General features: G+C 44.6%; 1 protein-coding gene across 5 annotated transcripts in view; it reads left to right on the top strand.

Annotated features, from left to right (window-relative positions):
- The window catches only part of LOC137432218 (RNA-binding protein Musashi homolog 2), a 249,447-nt gene that overhangs the window by 57,206 nt on the left and 169,509 nt on the right, over positions 1-22,732 (top strand). For 4 of the 5 annotated variants that reach the window (XM_068123950.2, XM_068123946.2, XM_068123944.2 and 1 more), the window contains exons 3-7: positions 12,823-12,904; positions 13,186-13,270; positions 15,384-15,425; positions 16,969-17,064; positions 18,683-18,731. In XM_068123950.2, coding sequence (XP_067980051.1) covers positions 12,823-12,904; positions 13,186-13,270; positions 15,384-15,425; positions 16,969-17,064; positions 18,683-18,731 — 354 coding nt within the window. The remainder of the gene's footprint in view (positions 1-12,822; positions 12,905-13,185; positions 13,271-15,383; positions 15,426-16,968; positions 17,065-18,682; positions 18,732-22,732) is intronic. The other variant, XM_068123945.2, reaches the window with a different exon arrangement.

The raw sequence follows: 22,732 nt of genomic DNA, 5'->3' as shown, positions 1-22,732 counted from the left end.
TATAATCACCCCTGACCAGAATGATTTGGAAAATGGTGGTTTTACTAGCAGTGTACACGGCAATGTTTTCGACCGCTAACAACATCACTCCCGGAAGTGGGAACATTATGCGAATTGAACCGGTAGACGGAATGAGTTGAAAACCGGTCATTTTGCTTGTGGGGTGCACAGGTATGTTTTAGAGGCTTACAAAAAACATTGGGTGGATGAACCCAATTCTCTCGATTATAAACATTTATTTTATAGCGCCACCTGATGAAAGCTGGTATTACAAGTCATAAATCGTAAAAGTGGGGAAATTTATGGGGTTTCGGCCGGTATGACAAGTCAGAAATCGTAAAAGTAGGGGAATTTATGCTGGGGGGGGGGGGGGGGGGGAAGAGGGGCTGTAATACAAGCCATAAATCGTAAAGGTGGTGGAGTTGATGGGGTGGCCAGTATCACAAGTCATAAAGTGTAAGGGCAGGTTATTTGCTTGTCTCACTAATTCGAGTCGTATCTGTGTGTTTGTTTTTGTGGTTGTAAGTAATTTAAACCGACAAGAAATTATAATTCAATAATACCGGCTTTAATGAAAGAAATGAAAGTGGGGGAGACTCGTATACAACACAAGGGGATGATAAAATAAATGTGAAAATGAAGCGTATTGTTTGTGAGGTGCATTTGCCTGCACTCCGCCTTGCGTCCGGGGCCGTCGAAGGTCCTGCGTAGAAAAACGCATGCCCTGGCGCGAAGTCCGTGCGCGGGAAGATGTCTTGGTGTGCATTTTGTGCACGGGAAAATGTTTTGGTGTGCATTTCGTGTGCGGGAAAATGTTTTGGTGTGCATTTCGTGTGCGGGAAAATGTCTTGGTGTGCATTTCGTTTCTCCAGCAGCTGAGCGCTGCTCCTCCACCATACACAGCCTCTCTTTTAATGCCCCGCTCACTGTCACCTCTTTCAAACTCCACACCTTCATTCTCGGTTGGTACTTCACCCGCCGAGCTCTCCTCACACCTTTCACCCTTATGTCACAGACAACCAAGTGGTGCTGTGAAACAGCCTCCTCCCCCGGGATCACCTTTGTGTCCCGGAGGTGCCCCCTATCTCGCCTGTCGTTGTCGTTGGTTGTCGTTGACCCACCTGACGTGGATGTAACAAGCTTAATGGAATTGGAGGTCTTGCCCTGGAATAGACTGTGCCCAATTGATGACGTCATCGGTCACGTGGTTCGGCCGCCATCTTGGAAAAACCGAAAAACTTTGCACCTCTATATCTCCGAAAGTACTGAACAGAAAAAATTGAGACATGGCTCAATGGAAAGAACTCTCGATGGGGAATAAAATATGTTAATGATGACATCATTGGTCACGTGGTTCGGCCGCCATCTTGAAAAACCGGAAAACTTTCTATACGTAGAATCTTTCTATACGTAGAATAGCCAAACTTTGCAAACGTATTTGTCTTGCCCTCTAATATACTGTGCCCAAATGATGTCATCGGTCACGTTGTTCGGCCGCCATCTTGGAAAAATTTTGCAACTCTATATCTCTGAAAGTACTGAACAGAAAAAATTCAGACATGGCTCATTGTAAAGAACTCCCCATGGGGAATAAAATCTGTTAATGATGACGTCAACAGTCACGTGGTTCGGCCGCCATCTTGGAAAAACCGAAAAAAATTGCACCGCTATATCTCCGAAAGTACTGAACAGAAAAGATTGAGACATGGCTCATTGCAAAGAACTCTCCATGGGGAATAAAATGTGTTAATGATGACGTCATCAGTCACGTAGGTTCGGCCGCCATCTTGGAAAAACCGAAAAACTTTGCACCTCCATATCTCCGAAAGTGCTGAATAGAAAAAATTGAGACAGGGCTCATTGTAAAGAACACTCCATGGGGAATAAAATATGTTAATGATGACGTCATCAGTCATGTGGTTCGGCTGCCACCTTGGAAAAACGGCCAAAATTTGCACCACTATATCTCCGAAAGTGCTGAACAGAAAAAATTGAGACATGGCTCATTGTCAAGAACCCTCCGTGGGGAATAAAACATGTTAATGATGACGTCATCAGTCATGTGGTTCGGCTGCCACCTTGGAAAAACGGCCAAAATTTGCACCACTATATCTCCGAAAGTGCTGAACAGAAAAAATTGAGACATGGCTCATTGTCAAGAACCCTCCGTGGGGAATAAAACATGTTAATGATGACGTCATCAGTCACGTGGTCGGCCGCCATCTTGGAAAAACGGCAAGACTTTGCACCACTATATCTCCAAAAGTGCAGAATGGAACAAATTGAGACATGGCTCATTGTAAAGAACTCTCCATGGGGAATAAAATATGTTAATGATGACGTCATCTATCACGTGGTTCAGCCGCCATATTTGTCCAAAATGGCCGATAAAAAAGTAAATTCCGGCAAGTCCTTGGTCTCTGACCGATTTTTCATCTGTCTGTCTGTTTGTCTGTTTGCAGCACTACGTCTACAACGTTGCACGTAGAATCGCCAAACTTTGCACACGTAGTTGTCTTGCCCTGGAATAGACTGTGCCCAATTGATGACGTCATCGGTCACGTGGTTCGGCCGCCATCTTGGAAAAACCAAAAAACTTTGTACCACTACATCTCCGAAAGTGCTGAACAGAAAAAATTGAGACATGGCTCATTGCAAAGAACTCTCCATGGGGAATAAAATATGTTAATGATGATGTCATCGGTCACGTGGTTTCGGCCGCCATCTTGGAAAAACGGCAAAACTTTGCACCACTATATCTCCGAAAGTGCTGAACAGAAAAAATTGAGACATGGCTCATTGTAAAGAACTCTCCATGGGGAATAAAATATGTTCATGATGTCATCAGTCACATGGTTCGGCCACCATCTTGGAAAAACGGCAAAACCTTGCTCCACTATATCTCTGAAAGCGCTGCACAGACAAAATTGAGACATGGCTCATTGTAAAGAACTCTCCATGGGGAATAAAATATGGTAATGATGACGTCATCGGTCACGTGGTTCGGCCGCCATCTTGGAAAAACCTAAAAACTTTGCACTTCCATTTCTCCGAAAGTGCTGAATCGAAAAAATTGAGACATGGCTCATTGTAAAGAACTCTCCATGGGGAATAAAATATGTTAATGATGTCATCAGTCACGTGGTTTGGCCGCCATCTTGGAAAACCCGAAAAACTTTGCACCTCTACATCTCCAAAAGTGCTGAATAGAAAAAATTGAGACATGGCTCATTTTAAAGAACTCTCCATGGGGAATAAAATATGTTAATGATGATGTCATCGGTCACATGGTTCGGCCGCCATTTTGGAAAAACCAAAAAACTTCGCACCTCTACATCTCAAAGTGCAGAATAGAAAAAATTGCGACATGGCTCATTGTAAAGAACTCTCCATGGGGAATAAAATATGTCAATGATTATGTCATCGGTCACGTGGTTCGGCCGCCATCTTGGAAAAACGGAAAAACTTTGCACCTCCATATCTCCGAAAGTGCTGAATAGAAAAAATTGAGACATGGCTTATTGTAAAGAACTCTCCATGGGGAATAAAATATGTTAATGATGATGTTATAGGTGCCACCATTATGACGTCATAATTCGACAAGTACAAAACTTCATCCGATCAAGATGAAATTTCTTGAGCATCATCAAGGAATAAATTAGTTTAGAAAACAAATAATGATGTCATCGGTCACGTGGTTTGGCCGCAATATTTGTCCAAAATGGCTGATAAAAAAAGTACATTCCGGCAAGTCCTCGGTCTCTGACCGATTTTTCATCTGTCTGTCTGTCTGTTTGTCCGCACAGAATAAATATGATTTTCTCTGCAACCGTTGGTCCGATTGACGAAATTTTCACCATAGGTGCAACTCCACATGCAGAATTTTTAAAATGATAATTATGACGTCATCGGTCACGTGGTTCGGCCGCCATATTTGATTTTACACAAAAGCCTTAAAAACCACTGAAAATACATCCTGGCGAGGGTTTGCAATCTATGATTGCTCTTTCTAGTTGTAATTGTCATGGTTCCCTTTTTGAGGCAATTTTTTTTTTTTATGGCTGGATGCCCTTCCTGACACCAACCCTTTTAGTCGCCTCTTACGACACGCAAGGATATGGTGTACCTATTCTAAACCGGGGTACACACCGATATACTGGTATACGGTTTACCACCGGAAGTGGTATACCAGCCAAAAATGTTTTCATTCAGTTCGTTATCTTTAATTAAGTTTTTAAAGTCTGAAATTGCATGCACATGATCTATGACCCATTTGTATTGAAATAATAAATTTATGACATCATAGATCACATGGTTTGGCAGCCATATTGGATTGAAGGAGAATATCGAATAATTATATCCCTGAAACTGCTTACCCTGTTGATGCAAAATTTTACGAATATCATCTAACACCACTGTTGCATATAGTTTGAAAATGATGATGTTGTAGGTCACGTGGTTTGGCAGCCATCTTGGATAGAAAAACGAACCTTATCCGATCAACATGAAACTTCACAAACGTGATCCCCCTACCCATACATGTGCAGCGTGTACATTTTAAGGTCATATGTCACGTGGTATGGCAGCCATATTAGCTTGAAAGCCGGTACTTAAAAAAAATTCCTTCTCTGAAACCGCTTCACTGATCGATGTGAAACCTGTCATGGCTGGTGAAAATGTGATACTTGAAAACAGCTGAAGGGATTTAAATCTAACTTTTTTTTTTTTCTTCTTTTTTTTTTGTATACAAGATCGAGGCTCGTGAAAGAGCGAACATTAATCACACAGAAAGACAAACAGACACACAAAACAAATAACATCGGGAGCGGTAGACAAGATGGGGAGAGAGGGGGAAGGACACAAACACAACATTTGAGAGCAGGGACCGAGAGACATGGAGACATCGAGAGAACTGTCGGAGGGAGAGGGCTTTGGGGGGGAGGCATGGGAAGGGGGGGGGGGTGGGAGAGGTATAAAACATATGGACACAGCCAAGACATCCAGGAAAGAAGTTGGAATTTCAAACAAGGTGGATCTGGGCTGAATTAGCGGGGGTAGAAAAGATCAAGGTTTTGGATGGGGGAAGATAAGAGATGGTGGTGAACAGCTGTTTTGAAGACCTGGAGGGAGGAGTGTGATTGAAGTGAGTGTGGGAGTTTGTTCCAGAGGCGGGAGAAAAGAGGAATGAAAGAGTGAAGGTGAGCAGAGAGCCGAGATTTCGGCAGTTTAACCATCAGAGGGTGGCTGGCAGATCTTGTGCGACCTGTAGGAATATTTGGGGGACAGAGCACAGAGAGAGCTGGGGGAGCAAGGCCGGAGAGGAGTCGGTAGAAGACAGAAAGACCACCTACCTGCTTGCGGTGAGTGAGTGAAAAGCCCTCAGAGATAGCTTCATCGTGGGAGATTCCAATGATTCTGAAAGCTTTGGATTCAACAGCGTGAAGCCGAGCCAGGTGTGAGGCAGGAGCACCAGCCCATAGGGGAGAACAGTATTCCATTGAGCTGCGGATGAAAGCCTTGTATGTGGTGAGGAGCTCAGGTGTGCCTAGGAAGGACTTCGCACGACGGAGGATGCCCAGTCGGCGACTGGCTTTGGAGGCCAGCTTGGAAATGTGGTTTTCCCAAGAAAGATCATGGCAGATGGTGAGACCCAAAAGCTTGAGCGACAGAACTTCTTGGAGAGGATTGTTGAGAAAGTAGATGGGAGGGTTGTCCAGTCGATCTTTTCGGAGAGACATAGTAAGAGTGTGAGATTTGTCAGGATTGAAAGACATGTTCCACATGTTTGACCAGTCTGTGATTTTGTCCAGGTCTTCAGAGAGTGAGGAGGCTGCAGACTGCCGATCTGAGGGAAGAGGAATGGAGCGGCAGAGAGTGGAGTCATCAGCAAAGAGATACAGAGGATTTTCCAGAGAGTCGGAGAGATCATTGATAAAGACCAGAAAAAGCACAGGGCCCAGCACACTGCCTTGGGGAACTCCAGCCTGAACGGGAAGGGGAGATGAGAGAAATCCATTCAGGGCCACACGTTGACTACGACCAGAGAGGAAGTCCGCAAGCCATGCATGGAGATTTCCATGGATACCATAGGAGGAGAGTTTGGTGAGCAGAGCTGGGTGCCAGACCGTATCGAAGGCACGTGATATGTCAAGGGAGACAGCTCTGATTTCCTGTTTGGCATTGAGGACCTCCATCCATTGTTGAGACAGCAGAAGCAGCATGTCCAGAGTAGAGTGACCTGGTCTGAAACCAAATTGATGATCAGAGATCAAGCCATTGGAGAAGAGGAAAGATTTCATATCCGAAGCAATGATGGATTCCATGACTTTGCTGATAATTGGGAGCAGGCTGATTGGTCTGTAGTTGCAAGGATCTGTTTTTGCACCTTTTTTGTGTAAAGCGGTAATGTTTGCTGATTTCCAGGATGCTGGCAGATGACCTTGAGCAAAAGATAGGGTGAAAAGGACAGAGAGAGGGTGAGATAGAGCGGCAGAGCAGGATTTTAGGACCCGTGGGCTGATGCCATCTGGTCCAGTTGCAGAATCAGAGTTGAGGTTTGACAAAAACTCCTCCACCTTGTCAGGAGAGAAGGTCACAGAGTCCAGGAGCAGTTTGGTTCGACTGGGAAAGGTGGGAACAGAGAGAGATGGGTTTGGGACTAAGGATTTTGAGGCAAACACAGAGTTGAGGCATTCGGCTTTGTCACGTGCGATGTCAACTGTGTGGCCATTTGAGGTAAGGGAGGGGATGGAGGGGGAACAAACACCAGAAACGGATTTGACCAGACGCCACCAGGATTTGGAGGAAGGAGACAGGTTTGAGAGTTCATTCTTGAGTGAGGAGAGATAGTGCTTCCTGGCACTCCTGAGGGTAGACACACACTTGTTCCGAGCTTGGTGGAAGGAACTGAGATTTCCTTCAGTTGGATTAGCCTTCCAAGAGGCAAAGGCAAGTTGTTTCAGGGCAACTGCCTCACCACAAGATTCAGTGTACCATGGACGGGAGGAAGGGTAAGACAACTGAAGGCGAGATGGGATAAATCTGTGCATGAGAGAGATCAGTTTGCTTTGGAAGAATTCCCAGGAAGAATTGATGTCAGAGGCAGTGGAGATGGGAGACCAATCCAGACGAATGATGGCTGCTTGAAGACCGTCCCAGTCGGCCTGAGTGAAATGCCAGACTCGTCGACGCTGAGGAGGCTCTCTGAGAATGGCCAGAGAGATGTCCACTTTGACAAGCACATGATCAGAAGAACCGATTGGAGCAGAAGAAGAGCAGCAGACATTAGCAGGGAAGTTAGTCATAACCAAGTCTAGAAGAGAAGATACTCCATTGGCTGAGATCCGGGTCGGGAAATTGACAGATTGTGTCAATCCCAGTGAGTCACAGAAGTCCTTTGCTGAGGTGCCATGACTGGTGAGAGAGGAACCCACACCCAACCAGGTGGCATGATGACAATTGAAGTCACCACATATGAGGAAGAGAGAGTTGGGATGAGTGGATAGAAGTTGGTCCATGTTGTCGGACAGTGAAATGTAGATGGAGTCATCACTGTTTGGGGGACGGTACAGAACACATATGAACAAAAGGTGGGAGCGGAGAGGAAGCCGTAGCCAGAGGTACTCCTGGGGGTGAAGAGGAGAGAGGGCAGTGCAAGGAGAGTGAGGAAGAGAGTTTTTGATAAAGATAGCCACCCCACCACCAGGCCGAGGCTCAGGTCTATCATACCGGAGGAGGGAGTAACCAGGAAGAGATATTAAGGAATCAGAGACATCTTGAAGGAGGAAAGTCTCTGTTAAGCAGATCAAGTCTGGATTGTCAGAAGCAACCTGTATGGAGAGATCAGTCAGGTTTGAGCGAAGGCCCCGGATGTTTGAGGTCCATACCGTTAATGAAGAGAGAGGGGGAGCATCGGGTACAGGACAGGGGAGGGGAGGAGTAGGGTAAGATGAAGGATGAGAGGGGGAGGTAGGGAGAGCAGTTGTTAGTGTGTCAGCGATTGCAGAAGAGTTCCAAGAAAGGGAAGGATGAGGAGGATGAAAGGTTTGAAGGTGAAGGGATGAGGCACAGTGAGGGGTTGTTTGAGGGGGGGCAGAGGAAAGAAGAAGGTTGGGGGGGGGTGGAGGTATGAGATAGAAGGGAGACGAAGTGGGGAGGAGGCAGCTTTGAGGAGGAGGGGGGAGGAGGGAGAATTGGAGAGGAATGGTATGGGGGGAGATTTGAATGGGAGGGGTTGGGGGGGAGTTTTGAAGGGGAGGAGTGAGGGCGGAGTTTAGGAGGGAAGGGCAAGGGGGGAGTTCAGGAGTGGAAGGGCAAGGGGGGAGTTCAGGAGTGGAGGGGCAGGGGGGGAGTTTAAGAGTGGCGGGGCAAGGGGGGAGTTTTGGAGTGTAGGTGCAAGGGGAGGGATTTGGATGGGAGGGGCAAGAGGGGAGTTTAGAAAGTGGATGATTAATGAAAGACGAACATTGAAAACAAATTGGGTTTGTTGTGATTTTCAAGTTAGCAATCCGATTCAGAACGATGGAGGAGGGATGGAATGAATGTGAATTTAGACCATGTAGTGAGGGAGACGTATAAGATATTGAATTTCTTTTTTTTGAGGTGGAATGAGTTGGAGAGGAAATTGAGAAAAGCCTATTAAATAGGAAGAAAAACAGCATGTTGTAAAATACCACTGAGTAAAACACTGAAGGGGAAAGGTTATACATATTTAAATAATATTTAAACAGAACCGTGAACAATCTTATGTGCACAAAAATACCAACGGGGGGAGAGCCGAGAGGGACCACCACGAGTCACGTGAAGGGCAAACGGTGGATGGCAAGGAGTTAATGGGGGCGGGGCGAACAGCACACCTGGACAGAAAATACAGGATGAGTCAACAGTACACGTGGAGAAAGGAAAATAAATGTTTTTTTTTTTTTTTTTTTTTGTGTGGTTTTTGGGGGTGGGGGGGGGGGGGAGGTGGGGATTTAGAACGTTAGACAGAGTATTATGTTCGGGGTAGAAGGGAAAAAAACTAAGAGCCAAGCAAAACACGATTAAGATAACAAACACCGACGGGGGTACAACTACAAGGCCGCACACGAGGAGCAGAACACGATTAAATAATTACAAGTTACAGGAAATTCAAACCAAAAGTAACTATAATCAAAACAATAACGCATGGACGATAAAATAAGGAGTTGAAATTTGACAATCTATCTGGGGAAATGGGGGAGAAACACGTGGTCGAAGAACGAACGAACGAACGAAGAATGAATAAACGAATGAGAACAGAGAAGGAAATGTTTTTTTTTTGGATTTTTTTGAGTTGTGATTTACACAAGGAAGAGGGCTATGGGGTGAAAAGATTGGGAAAACAGAGAACGAAAGTTATTGGATCACAAAAACACGGACCGCTGAGAGAAAAGCAAAGCCTCAAGGTTGTACAGTGTTCACTGTACAACTACAAGGCCTCAAAACACGACCCGAATTAACACGATTTTCAATACAGGTATGAAAGATTTGCACCGAAAATCTTCGTCGGGAGACAATATATACACCATAAAATAAATAGTTATAACGAAAATACAAATGGGAACAATTACTTAACTTCGATTTCGATGGATAGCATGGAGAGCTGAGAATAAACGAACCCTCGCCAGCAAGACCGGAAACGGAAAACCTGTTTATTTTTAGGACAGTGAACGAGGGCATATACCCGTTGTGGGACTATGCGGAGGCATATTGGCGACAGACGCATTGCTCTAGTTTTTCGCTTGTGTTAGTGTAATTGGGGTGCCCGGAGGGCGTGAATGGTCTTGGTGTCCTGTTTTCTGAGGAGTTTGTAGACAGTGTGGTGAGTGTGACTAGAGTGAGTGATAGGTTGATGATGGTGAAAATGATGATTGGAAAGCTCTTTGTGAACGTCATCTCGGGATATGCTCCGCAGGTTGGTCGGAGCGATAAAGAGAAGGACAAGTTCTGGTGTGCGATAGAGAAGCTGATGGAAAACGTGAAAGATGAGGAAGTTGTTGTGGTAGGAGGAGACCTAAATGGACATGTGGGAAGGAGTATGGACGGTTTTGAGGGAGTTCATGGGGGTTACGGATATGGTGTGAGAAATGGAGAAGGTGAAAAGATTTTGGAGTTTGCTGATGGAGCTGATTTGTTGATTTGTAATACTCAGTTCCAGAAAGAGGATAATAAGCTTGTTATATACACGTCAGGTGGGTCGACGACAACCGTTGACTACCTGATGGTGTGTAGGCGAGATAGGGGGCACCTCCGGGACACAAAGGTGATCCCGGGGGAGGAGGCTGTTTCACAGCACCACTTGGTTGTCTGCGACATAAGGGTGAAAGGTGCAAGGAGAGTTCGGCGGGTGAAGTACCAACCGAGAATGAAGGTGTGGAGGTTGAAAGAGGTGACAGTAAGGGAGGCATTAAAAGAGAGGCTGAGTATGGTAGAGGATGATGTGGTTGAGCTTGAAAGTGGTTGGATGTCAATGAAAGATAGTCTGTTGGGAGCCGTTGGTGAGGTATGTGGATGGACAAAAGGACCACCAAGGCACTCGGAAACATGGTGGTGGTATGATGAAGTTGGAAAGAGGATTGACGAGAAGAGGAAGAAGGTCAAGGAGTGGCAGAAGGCTAAGGGTACGGGAGCAGAAAAAGCAGAGCAGGAAAGTTATAAGGCAGCCAAGAAGGCTGCAAAGAAAGTGGTAGCAAAGGCGCAGGAGGCATGGAGGAAAATGTTTGGAGAACGCTTGGATTCGGAAGAGGGTCAGAGAGCGGTCTTCAGGATTGCAAAGCAGATAGCGAAAGAGAGGTGTGATGTGATGGGGGTGAGTTGCTTGAAGGATGAAGTGGGACAAATGTGGACCCAGATGGAATTAAAGGAAGATGGAAAAGATATATGGAAATGCTGTTGAATACAGAGAATGAATGGGATGGCAACAGAGAGAGTAACCCAGTTTTAGGACCGGCAGAGAAGATAACTGACAAGGAAGTTGAGGAAGCGATAAAAGCAATGAAGAGTAGAAAAGCGGGAGGGCCGATGGGAGTTGTGGGAGATATGTTGAAGGCAGCAGGAAGTTGGGGTGTGAAGAGAATGACAGAGACCTGTAATCTGGTGGTGAAAGAAGGCTGCATTCAGTGGATTGGGACTGAGTACCCTCGTCCTTCTATCCAATGGGAAAGGTGACCCTCTGGATTGTGGCTCGTACCGAGCGATAAAGTTATTGGAGCATGGAATGAAGGTATTGGAAAGGGTGTTGGAGAGGAGGATAAGGAAGAAGGTGAAGATCGACAAAATGCAGTTTGGATTTATGCCAGGAAGAGGAACGACAGACGCGCTCCTTATTGTGAGGCAGTTGCAGGAGAAGTACATGGAGAAGAGGAAGAAGTTGTTTCTTGGGTTTGTTGATCTGGAGAAAGCATTCAATGGGGTTCCACGCGAAGTATTGACATGGGCATTGAGGAAGTTAGGAGTGGAGGAATGGTTGATCAGAGTTGTGATGGCAATGTACAAAAGAGCGGGCACAGCTGTAAGGACAAAGGACGGGAACAGTGGTGAGTTTGAGGTGAAGGTGGGAGTGCATCAGGGGTCGGTACTAAGTCCACTACTATTTGTAGCTGTGATGGAGGTGCTGGCTCAGACCGTAAAGGAGGGTTTACCGTGGGAGTTGTTGCATGCAGATGATCTGGTGTTGATTGCGGAAAGTATGGATGGACTGAAGGAAAAGGTGAACAAGTGGAAGGAGTGTATGGAGACAGAAGGTCTGAAGGTGAATATCGGAAAGACAAAGGTGATGGCAAGTGGTAAAGCATGTGTTGAGGTGGAAAGAACTGGGAAGTGGCCATGTGCTGTGTGCAGGAAGGGTGTCGGAGTGATCTCCATTCAATGTACAATGTGCGCTGAGTGGGTTCATCAAAAATGTAGTGGTCTGAGAGGGTCATTAACCAGTGTGGCAGCTACATTCAAATGTAAGGTGTGCACAGAGGGAGCTGCAGATGGAGGAAATGTTGAGTTGGATCTTGGAGATGGCGTGAAGCTGGAAGGTGTGAAAACATTTTGCTACCTCAGAGACATGCTGAATGGAGAAGGTGGATCAGACTCGGCAATGGTTGCTGGAGTGAGATGTGCATGGAAGAAGTTTCGGGAACTGAGTGGCGTGCTGATAAGGAGGGGAGTGTCTTTGATGCTGAAGGGAAAGGTGTATGCTGCATGTGTGAGAAGTGTTATGATTTATGGGAGCGAGACATGGGTAATGAACGTAGAACAGCAATGAAGGCTGGAAAGGGCGGAAATGCGAATGGTTCGGTGGATGTGCGGAGTATCATTGAGAGAGAGGAAGACAAATGATGAATTGCGAAAGATGATGGGAATAGAGCCTGTGATTGATGCTGTGAAGGGGAACAGTTTGAGATGGTTTGGTCATGTGTTGAGGAAGGATGAAAGTGACTGGTTGAGGAGAGTGATGGAAATGAATGTAGAAGGAAGTAGAGGACGGGGAAGACCGAGAAAGACTTGGCTAAAGATGGTGGAAGAAGAAATGCGGGCAAGGGGGTTAACAAGGAGAGATGCAGAAAATAGGGCAAAATGGAGAAGATTGTCATGGGGACCGCAAGGCTAACCCCCGCTCTAGCAGGGAAAATGGCCTTAAAATGCATGTTGTTGTTGTTGTGAGTGTAATTGTGGCTTATGGGATAAGTCGAACCTTTGTAGTACTGACTCATGTAACTTGTATGTTCAATGAATTTGGCATTTGTCTATTCAATTGTTTAAATTTGTTTGTGTAACCTCCCCACTTTGCAACTCCTTTTTCCATTAATCCAGAGAGCTTGCGGGAATACTTCAGCAAATTTGGTGAAATAAGTGAATGCATGGTGATGAGAGACCCAGCTACAAAACGCTCCAGGTGAGAATAAGATTGTTGGTCCAGATGTTCAAATATTGGCAGGTTGAGAAACCATGGACTCACTAGCTTGAAACTATTGGCGATCTGTGCACTGTTGAGGGAGGTCACACAGCAAGTTTGGTTTATGCGGCTGAACTGGACTGTTACATCAAAGGAAATGTGAATAATTTTGATTGAGAGCTCTATAAATGTGGTTGGTTGCATTCACTAAAGAGTTGCATGGAAAGTGATATCTGCATTCTATCATTTTGAATAAATAAGACTGCTCTCATCCGTGACAGAGGTTTTGGCTTTGTAACTTTTGCGGAACCAGCGAGTGTTGACAAGGTCCTGGCGCAGCCTCACCACGAGCTTGACTCAAAGACGGTGAGACATCTCTAAATCCTTAAATGCCTGTGAATTCATATTTGGTGTTCCATTTTTCCACAAAAACATTTTGTGACTGCTTTGTCGAGCAGAAAAAGAGGTTACAAAGTAATTAATTAATTACACAAGAGAAACATTTTCTTAAGCAGTGAGACCTAAAGTGAGTGTCAGAGTCCTTCAAGCACCTGACAATATGATTGAAAGTGTCTATTTTCTTTCCTTTGAACTGACACCCTCTCCCCCTCTCCTGCCCCACTCACTACAAATATTATATTGGGTGGAAAAAGTGTGTGAAGATTGAAGCCTCAAAAATGCAAAATCATGAATCTGACACATTTGTTCGAAGTGGATTAAACATTTGACTGACACCAATCCACAATTTCTTCCAAATCCTGTTTCTTGCTGAACCGATCACCGACACTCTCTCCATGCTGCTTACCCAACTGATGTCTCCCAAAATGCTCTTTCCTGCCTCCATCCTGGTAGCTCGGTTGTCTGTTTCTACCCATCCTTCCTGCTGGCTCACTCCCTCCATCATCATCCCCTCACTCCTAGGGGCTTGCTTGCTTGTTGCCTTCCATTACATCCTGGTGGCTTGCTTGCCCATTGCCTTTCTTTACATCCTGGTGGCTTGCTTACTTGTTCCCTACTCTTTCCTCGCGGGTTTCTCGCTCGCCTGTTGGTGTCATTTTCCCCACCCTCGTTCGTGGTGGCTCACTTGCCCGTCACCTTCCTCTCCCTCCCCAGTGATTCGCTTGAACAAAGCCTTCACCTACCTGGTGGTGGCACATTCCTTCCTTCCACTTCCTTGCAATGGCATGTTCGCCTTCCCCTCTCTTTCAGTGGCGCTTTCGTCTTCCCCTCTCTTTCAGTGGCACTTTCGTCTTCCCCTCTCTCGCAGTGGCATATTCGCCTTCCCTTCCCTCGCGGTAACACGTTCACTTCCCCTCCCTTTGGGTGGCACATTCACCTTCCCCTGCCTCGTGGTGTACGTTCACCTTCCCTTCTATCTCGCTGGTGGGTTTGCTTCCCCTCCCTCGTGGTGGCGCATTTGCATCCTCCTCCCTTGCAGTAGCGCGTTCATTCGCCTTCCCCTCCCTCACGGTGGCCCATTCACCCATCGCCTCCCCCTCCCTCATGTTGGCACTTTCTCCCTCTCGGCGGTGCGTTCGTCCTTCGTCTTCCACTCCCTTGCGGTGGCCCGTTCGACTGTCACTTTCCCCTCTCTTGCAGTGGTGCATTTGCCCGTTGTCCCAATGACTCGCTCTAACCTGTCATTCTGTCCCTCCTGGTGGGCCACTCATCCTCTGCCTTTCCCTCTCCTACCAGTGGCTCCTCCCCTTTTATGCCTGGTGGCCTGATCTCTCCCATCCTTTTTATCCAACCCAGTGGACCACTCTGCCCCCGCTCGCCACTTATCTGTCCCTTCAAATTGTCCACTCGGCCTTTCTTTTCTCTTTCTCCTTGTGGCCCATCGCCGCTCACCTTTCCCTCTCTCCTGTGTTTTCTTTCTCCCCCTCCCCCCGTCCCTTCTCCTCCCGGTGGCTCCTCCCCTCTCACATTTACCTCCTTCCAGGTGGCCTGCTGTCTCCTCACTTCTACATCCCTCATGATGGCTTGCTCACCGTGCACTTTTCCACCTACCTTGAAAGCTGTGGATGAGCAGGACATACAGTCATACATTCTTACCCTCCCTGTATCCTGCTTGCTCTCAGGTCCTATGCCTCCTACCTCCATTCGCCATCTCGCTTTCTGCTTTTCTCTCCTCCCAGTGGCCCATCCGCCTGGGCCTTTCCTTCCATCCTCCTCTCCCCCCCCCCCCCCCCCCCCCGGTGATCCACTGCCCAGCCCCACTCTTTACAACTTTGCTTCAACTTGCACATTCTCACCTCATTTTTAATCTTACATTTCAATTAAAACAAGTCTTCATGACATTTTCGGCTTTCTCTTGTACCATACCTGCAATTCACTTTCCTTTTGGCATTATTTTCATTTTTATATTGTTCTTTATCACTGCATTCTTTGTTGTTTGACTTTTTTTATAATTTATTTTTTGCCTCATCAGTTCAATCCAGTTTTTTTTTCACTTATTCTCCATTTCTGTTTTGTGCAGATTGATCCCAAAGTTGCCTTTCCTCGCCGCACCCAGCCGAAAGTGAGTGTAGCTTTGTTTGCATTTTTTCATATTTGTCTTCTTTTCTTATCATTTCACTTTTTCATTTACTGCAGTTTTTGTTTTCTTGTGGCTCCTGCATTTTATTGACCCATCCACCCATCCACTTTCCCTTCTTTCTTCCAACCCAAACCTTTTGGAGCCCCACTTGTGTCGCTTCATTGTCCTAATTTTATTTCCGGCAATCCTGATACAAGTTTGTTGTTGCATTTTCTTTTTCTCATTTTTATCTTCACATCATCAAAAGGGCACATTGGTTAGATAAGTATTGTGAAGAGAAAAAGAGATTAACAGATTTTTGGCTTAATGCATTACCATAGAAACGGATACCTGATCCGTTGGCTATGGGGCAGCAAGATTTCGCCCCGCTCCCCGTATGATTATCCCCTCATCCCCTCAACTTCTCCTTCTCCACTTACTTGCACATTTCTCTTTCATCTCTAATGAGCCTACCACTGCTTTACTGACCCCCACCCTTTTGCAAATTCTTTCTACAACCTTCCCCCTCCCCCATAGCCCCCATCTCTCTCCCATGGCTGTCCACTATACTGGTTGCCATGACGATGGCAAAGGGTTTGTCTTGTATAGAGTGCTGTTGCCACAGCGATATTTTTTTTTTCTCCCTTTTCCCCCAGCCTTTTGTTTCGCAGGCCCGATGGCTGGCTATCATCACCCCTGCCCTTGTAATGCAGCTTTCTTTCTTTAAAAGTGTGCCTTATTTATTTATTTTTTGTCTTGTGGCAGTGTGTACCTTAGATTTCATTGCCGTATGAAATAAGCTTTTCTTTTCTTTTTAGTAGTTCACGAAGTATGGCTTTAGATGGATATGTTTTCTAACCCGAACAGTAACCCTGCACTTTTAAAGGCCTTCCTGGATTATCAGTCGGCAGCTTTGAGAGCTTTTGTGCTAGCTCTGCAGTCTGTTCTTCCTTCCAAATTGAAATCTGAAACTACAAAGGTTGTCAAAGCACCACTGATATGTTTGTTGTTCTTCAGCTTGAGGCATTTAAATGTTAGTACTTGAAGTATATCATCAACTTTTCAAATTGAGCATCTAGTTTAATCTCCAGATTTGTTTTGTTTTAAAGCAATTGTTTTTCTATTTCAATCAAAAGCATTCTTATTTAAGTGAGGAAGTTGTGAATATATTCTCATTTATACATTTTCTTCTCCCTTGATGTAAATTTTATCTCATATTGAAGCGCTTTGCAAAAACTGGACAAACTTCCATGTGAAAAAAAACTCAGAAACCAGTCTATTTTAGTCCATGACAGGAGAAAGGCCTACCTCAACTCGCGTTGAGCGGTGTTTGGCATACTCACCATGCTTTCCAAGTGTGAGTTTGTGCGACTGAGCAGCCATGGGACTCAAACCCACACCAGTCAATAAAGAAAGAAACGAGTGTTTTACCACTTGGCCAAACGACCAACTCTGTTTTTATTAATAACTAGCAAAAGTACCTGGCAACTTCTTTATTGCTAGTTTATAATGAAGTAGAGGTGATGGAGCTTGTTCCTTGTGCCAGCAGATGGTGACACGGACGAAGAAGATCTTTGTTGGTGGTCTCTCTGCCAGCACTGTCTTGGAGGATGTCAAGCAGTATTTTGAGCAGTTTGGAAAGGTGGGGAAAGTTTTTAAAACTGTGAGGTGGGAGGGAGTATCAGATATTTGAGCAAGGGAGATGATAGTGGATGGTGGTGAGGTGTTTAGATTCCACAGCCTCACCGATATGGCAACATCATCTAGGTGGACCTATCATATCAGCGTGTACTCCGGCATGACTTTGTTATGAGCAGACCGTACCGTCGCCTCTTTTACTGCACAGTGTCTGCGCGCCTGCCTTTCCGGCTGGCCGGGCTGTCGTCCGCCATCCATCGTGCCCTTTGTGTGTCCTGCCCAGCAGGGGGGTGGCCAGCCTGCAGCTTTTGTGTACCAGCGCCCTCCTTCAGTTGGAGGTGCTTTAGGATCTGTTGGGATTGGTGTTGTGGGGGAAGAGCTGTGGTTTGTGATTCTGACAGATGCTGCTTGAACCCCAGAACTGTTGCTCCATTGGGTCTACAGCTCTATCAGAAATGATGCATTTAAACTGGATGTAAATATCATAAGCTGGGACGAATGTGACGAGTTGCGAGTATGAATTTTGGCATTAGTTTTTGGGTCCACTCTGAAGACTTGTTTCCCGAGGTCTGTGTGAGTGGAATGTATGCACTTCAGAGGCTTTGGTAGGTTGGTGAAGGGACAAGGGGATAGGGGGTGGGAGAGGGTTGTAGAGTGGAGGTGATGTTGGGAATTAGGAGCCGTTAAAGCTGCTTTGTGTTCATGGCTGGGGGAAAAGGCAGGACTGACAGGCATCCGGGGCCGGTTTGGATGAGGAGTTTGGGGAGAAAAAAAAATGCTCGTTTACTTTAACATGTTGGCACTCCATTTGTTTGTTTATTAATTAATTAATTAATTTATTTCCTGCTGGCTGACGTGTGATGGATCTGGCATCTGTTTTAAATGTGGGTCAGAAATTTTTTTGACATTTAACAAATTGATCTCTGACATTTTATTTGAATGTGTGCATCCTGCCTCTACGGCAAGACATCATTAGCCCATGATGCCATACCATGTTCTAGCAAAAGTGCATGTATCTCTGCCAGTCTGTTACTACTATTCCACAGCTCCTCCTTCATACTCAAACGTACACAGTCACTTTTCATTGCCCTCCTTCCTTCACCTCCTCCTTCCCTCACATGGCGAGCTCTTGGCTCCTTTCAAAAATGTTTTCTGCTTGTTCCATGAGCACGGCTAATATCCATCATGTATCGTTGCTGGAATAATGTCATTTATTTATTTATTTATTTTGTTCGTTTTGTTTATTTAGTAAGCGTTGACTTGATTTCTACTTGAACATTTGAAACAAGTAATTAGTAACATTTGACCTTTGTGAATAAAATAAATGCATAAGAGAGTGTTTGTGACCTTGAGCATGTTTGTTCTTGCAGATCTGTAATTTAATAAAGCAAAGCTAGACCATACCGTAAGGGTGCTTACCAAAGCTAAGGTATGGAATTGTTGGGGAAAAGACCCACTAAGGCATAATTTATTTGATTTGTTGTTTTCATCTACAGGTTTTGGACGGTTGAGAGTGGTTTCTCATTTGTTTAGATTAATGTATCGTAAAGACAAGTTTGTATGTGCTTATTGCTTGGTCAAAATGTTTATTTCTTTTCCTTGTTTTATTTTTATTTTTCCAGGTAGAGGACGCAATGCTTATGTTTGACAAGACAACAAACAGACACAGAGGTAAGAATCCCACAGGCCGTGACTGGAGGCAGGTTCCTATTTAAGCGAGGAAGTTGGAATATATTCTCTGGGTTCAATGATCTGGGGTTCAATGAGTTTAAAGTAATGTTGTTTTTAAGAACTTGTTTTTATACCATGGGTGTAGGTTTTGATAAAGCAGGCCTCTGGCTCTGGGGCAGATTTTAGGTAAGGGTTTGCTGTGTGATATGTAGGCAGCAGGCTGTGTGTTTACACGGTATTAGCAGCAAATCAGCAGGGATGCGATTTAGCTCGGAGCAACCGGGGTGGAGTTTACCATCTGCCCCTTGTCTGTTGCTAACCCCGTAATGAAAGCTGTCACAGGCCGGCTGGCCATGTCATTCATTCAGCTGCATACTGAATATTAACAACTGGCATACTACTACTCATGTGAAAGGCTATACTAGTGCCCTTTGAAGCAAAATGGTAGTTGAGTTCTGGCTGTTTTTGACATTTAAGACGTCCTGCCACCGGAAGCTTCCTTTGGGGTGGAATAAAGGCTCCGAAGGACTTTGGGGCACTGATTGGGTGAAGCTGTGGTCTTGTCCTTTTCCTTTTGTCTTGTTTTTGCACCCCTACCAACCAGTTCTTTGTGGCGCTTTCTGACTTTCGCTGTTTTTGTTCTTGCTGCAGCTTGAAACTACGAAGTAAGATCTAGCCTCTGTAATTATTGCTTTGTTAAAATTGCTGTACTTTTTTTTTTTTTTTAAAGAATCTCAGAGGTGAGAAGGAAGTGAGTGGTTAGAGGAAGGAGGTACAGGGGTTGGTGCTGTTAATTAGAAATGGCTTCCATGTGTGTTGGCGGCAGCCAAGGGTGATTATCAGATCAGCACTAGGATGGCTTTCTTCCTCCCTGTCTATTCCCCGGGGCCATGAGCAAGCCTGGGCTCGTGCCCCATCCTCTAGGGTAAGAGTAAGGAAGAGAAAACAGAGTGGTAAAATGGGTGCATCTTAATGATTACTGTCACACAATTGCTGTTATTGCCTTTTTCTCGCTAGCTGAGTTGTGGAGAAAAAGTGTTTCCCAAGGTCAGCTGTTTTTTTTTATATCTCAGGTTCTGCCTTTAAAACTATGAGTTAACTTGGGTCCCAGCATAGGTTTACGATAGGCTTCAGTGTCCTTATGTTTGAGGCTTATCTGATCATTATGTATCGGGTGGAGATGGGAGGGGGGTGGGGAATGGGGGTTGGTGGGTGTGGTGATGGGGGTAGAGTAAAAATCTTCCAAAAAAATTTTGAGCCCCAGTTTTCGTTTTTCTTATTTGGAATTGTTGCTAGCACTTCACTTTGGGCACCTTCTTGGTTTTGTTGGTGAACGGTGGTCGACCCTTAGAGATGTTGGGAAACCGGCCACGGTCGGCAGCCTGTGATTGACCTGCTTTTGTCTTTTGTATTGATATTCGTTTTTTCAGCGAGTTTGAGCTCGTCATCAAAATCACGAGGAATCTTTAACTCAGACTAAAGAGACAAAGACCTGTAGTTAATGATCACATTGATTTCTCGTTTCTGATCTTCTTCAACTGGCGCACCCATCTGACGATAACTCCATTGACCAAAGTGTGTGAACTCTATATTCGATTTAAAAATTCCATGTTTCTGATCCATATATATTTTTAGTCTTGCGATGTCTTGCAAGATTGACGAATCGGACCTCGCTTCATCATAAAAGTAATAAAGGTTGTAATATTACCTAATATGCACTTTCCTGATACAATTGGAATCGTTTTTTTGGAACAAACCTTTTTCAGGGGAAAACTTTTTCACTCCTTTGTAGTTACCCCTTGTCAGCAACAGACAGGCACAAGTGATTTTTTTGATTTTTTTTTAAAGCACACCAGACTTGTGTATGCATGAACTCACTTTATTTATTTATTTTGTGTAGTTGAGAGGAAATGATTCTTGCAGCCATGCTAGAGTAATGACCTGCTGCATCCCTTCCACCCCCCTCCCCTCCCCCTCCTTTTCGCCCGACCCCTTCCCCATTCCAAACTCTGATCGTGTTTCAAACAAATACCAAGCAGATGTACATAGATTGGGCTATCGTGTTCAGGAATTAGTCCAACTTGAGTGATTCAGCTCCTGTAAGTGCTGTGTTAATTTGACAGCCATTTATTCAGCCACTGTATATTATAAACGTAATTTAAAATGTTAGTTTGCTGTCCAATAATAACTTGACATTAATACTACAATCGTCGTATTAACTGAAGAAGAAACATCCCCTCCATTTTCCTCCTCACATCAAGCAACACCTATGGTTTTAATGGATACTGTTCACCTTAGCATTGAGGACTACACGAGTAAACGATTTTGGGTCAATTGTCTAGAGCCACGTTTGAATTGGCAGCGCTGCTGCCAATTTGGAGAGAACAAAAGAAACTCCTCCATAAACTAAAGCATGACTTTGAAAACATCCTTGGGAGACCTCTCACATTAACTCTTTCATGTCCAATCTGTAACCTTTCAAATTATTTATTTTCACGAACTTCCAAAACCCACCATAAGACGTGAACTTTTTTGCAAAAAACGAAATTACCACATGGTAAGGCTGTTTTGACACCTTTCATCTTTTTTCAAACAAGATATCTGTGTGCATTTGTCATTACTGTCTTTCAAATCTTATAAGCTATTTATAAAAGTTGTATTTGCAAGTACTGCCTTTGTTTTGCTTTGTATGTATCAATCGTGCTATATGTAATTTGAGAAGTTTTTGCTTGTTTGACTTCTATGCACTCCTGAACCACTGGATGGAATGAGTTGAAAACTGGTAGCTGTATTCGGGGTGTGCCTGGGAAAGTTTTAGGTAGTTTAAAAAATGAATTCCTCGCCCCAGTGGGTTCTGGGTTGGCGGAACGACCCCAGGTCTCTTTATGTAAATGTGTTTCGTATAGCACCGCCTGGTGGGAACGGGTATTACAAATCCTACTAAAATAGGCCAATTTGTGAGGAATTAAACCATCTGCAAGGACTGGTTCTTCATGCAACTAAAATTTATTATTTTTACAAAATGGCAAAGAGTGATATGTCACACATGTCATGCAATTTGTAGATGTTTGGCTTTTTGAGCCAGATTCCTAAAAAAATAAAAATAAAAATAAAATCCCCAAAAAGGAGGTCCTAAATCCCATAAAGTTTGGCTGTAACAGCTTGCATGCCTAACCTAACACTTCCCAAATATTCCATTTAAAACTTAAAATCATCATGTTTCGACAATGCTGTTGTGATGAGCCTGCGGCCTATATGGAGGCACGGCTGGAGCGTCCAATGTCGACGTCATGGTGGGGAGGGTGGAGGAGGGGATTACGCTATAGGGTCATTCCATGTCAAATCATCAAAGAATCTGCCGTCATCTCTCAGATTTTTGTAAAACTTTGGGAACCAATTGGGACCCATGAAAAACAGCTAGAACTCAAATATTTTTGCTAACAGCCTCTTAATTAGTGAGATACAGGTTAACGAACTTTGGACTAATTAGCGCGATGTCGCGAATTCAAATGGCCATATCTCTAAAAGTATAACACCTAGAGAGCTGGTTTTGGTGTCATTTTAAAGGTATTTTCATGCCCTATAAATTTGTCTGGGCAACATTTTCCTACCTCCAATCACAAAAAAGTTATCACAAAATATAAACTTCAATCGTGAATCCAAAAAAAATGTATCCTTCAAATTTCCTCAAATTCATCCCAGATGTACCTTATGATGTCAAGAAGCTTCCACATAAGTTTTGTGATGGGCACTCCAATAGTTTCTGAGATATGAGCAATAATGTACATGTACGTATGGCATATAGGTTCGAAAATCAGCATTTGTAATGTATTATACAATCATTCTAACCTAGCCATGACAGGGAACACAGGGAACAACCATCAATTGCTTTGAAGTATCATATACTTTCATTTTCAACTGGGCCTGAGGGGAATTCTCATCTGGGGAATTCCAACTGGGATTTCCCATGTGGGTAATTCGAGGTGATGCAACTTTCACAG

This window comes from Myxine glutinosa, chromosome 8, assembly GCF_964187855.1.
Source record: "Myxine glutinosa chromosome 8, kmMyxGlut1.1, whole genome shotgun sequence".
Lineage (NCBI taxonomy): Eukaryota > Metazoa > Chordata > Myxini > Myxiniformes > Myxinidae > Myxine > Myxine glutinosa.
The sequence above is the reverse complement of the archived record's forward strand: the minus strand, read 5'-3'. Positions and strand labels throughout refer to the sequence as shown.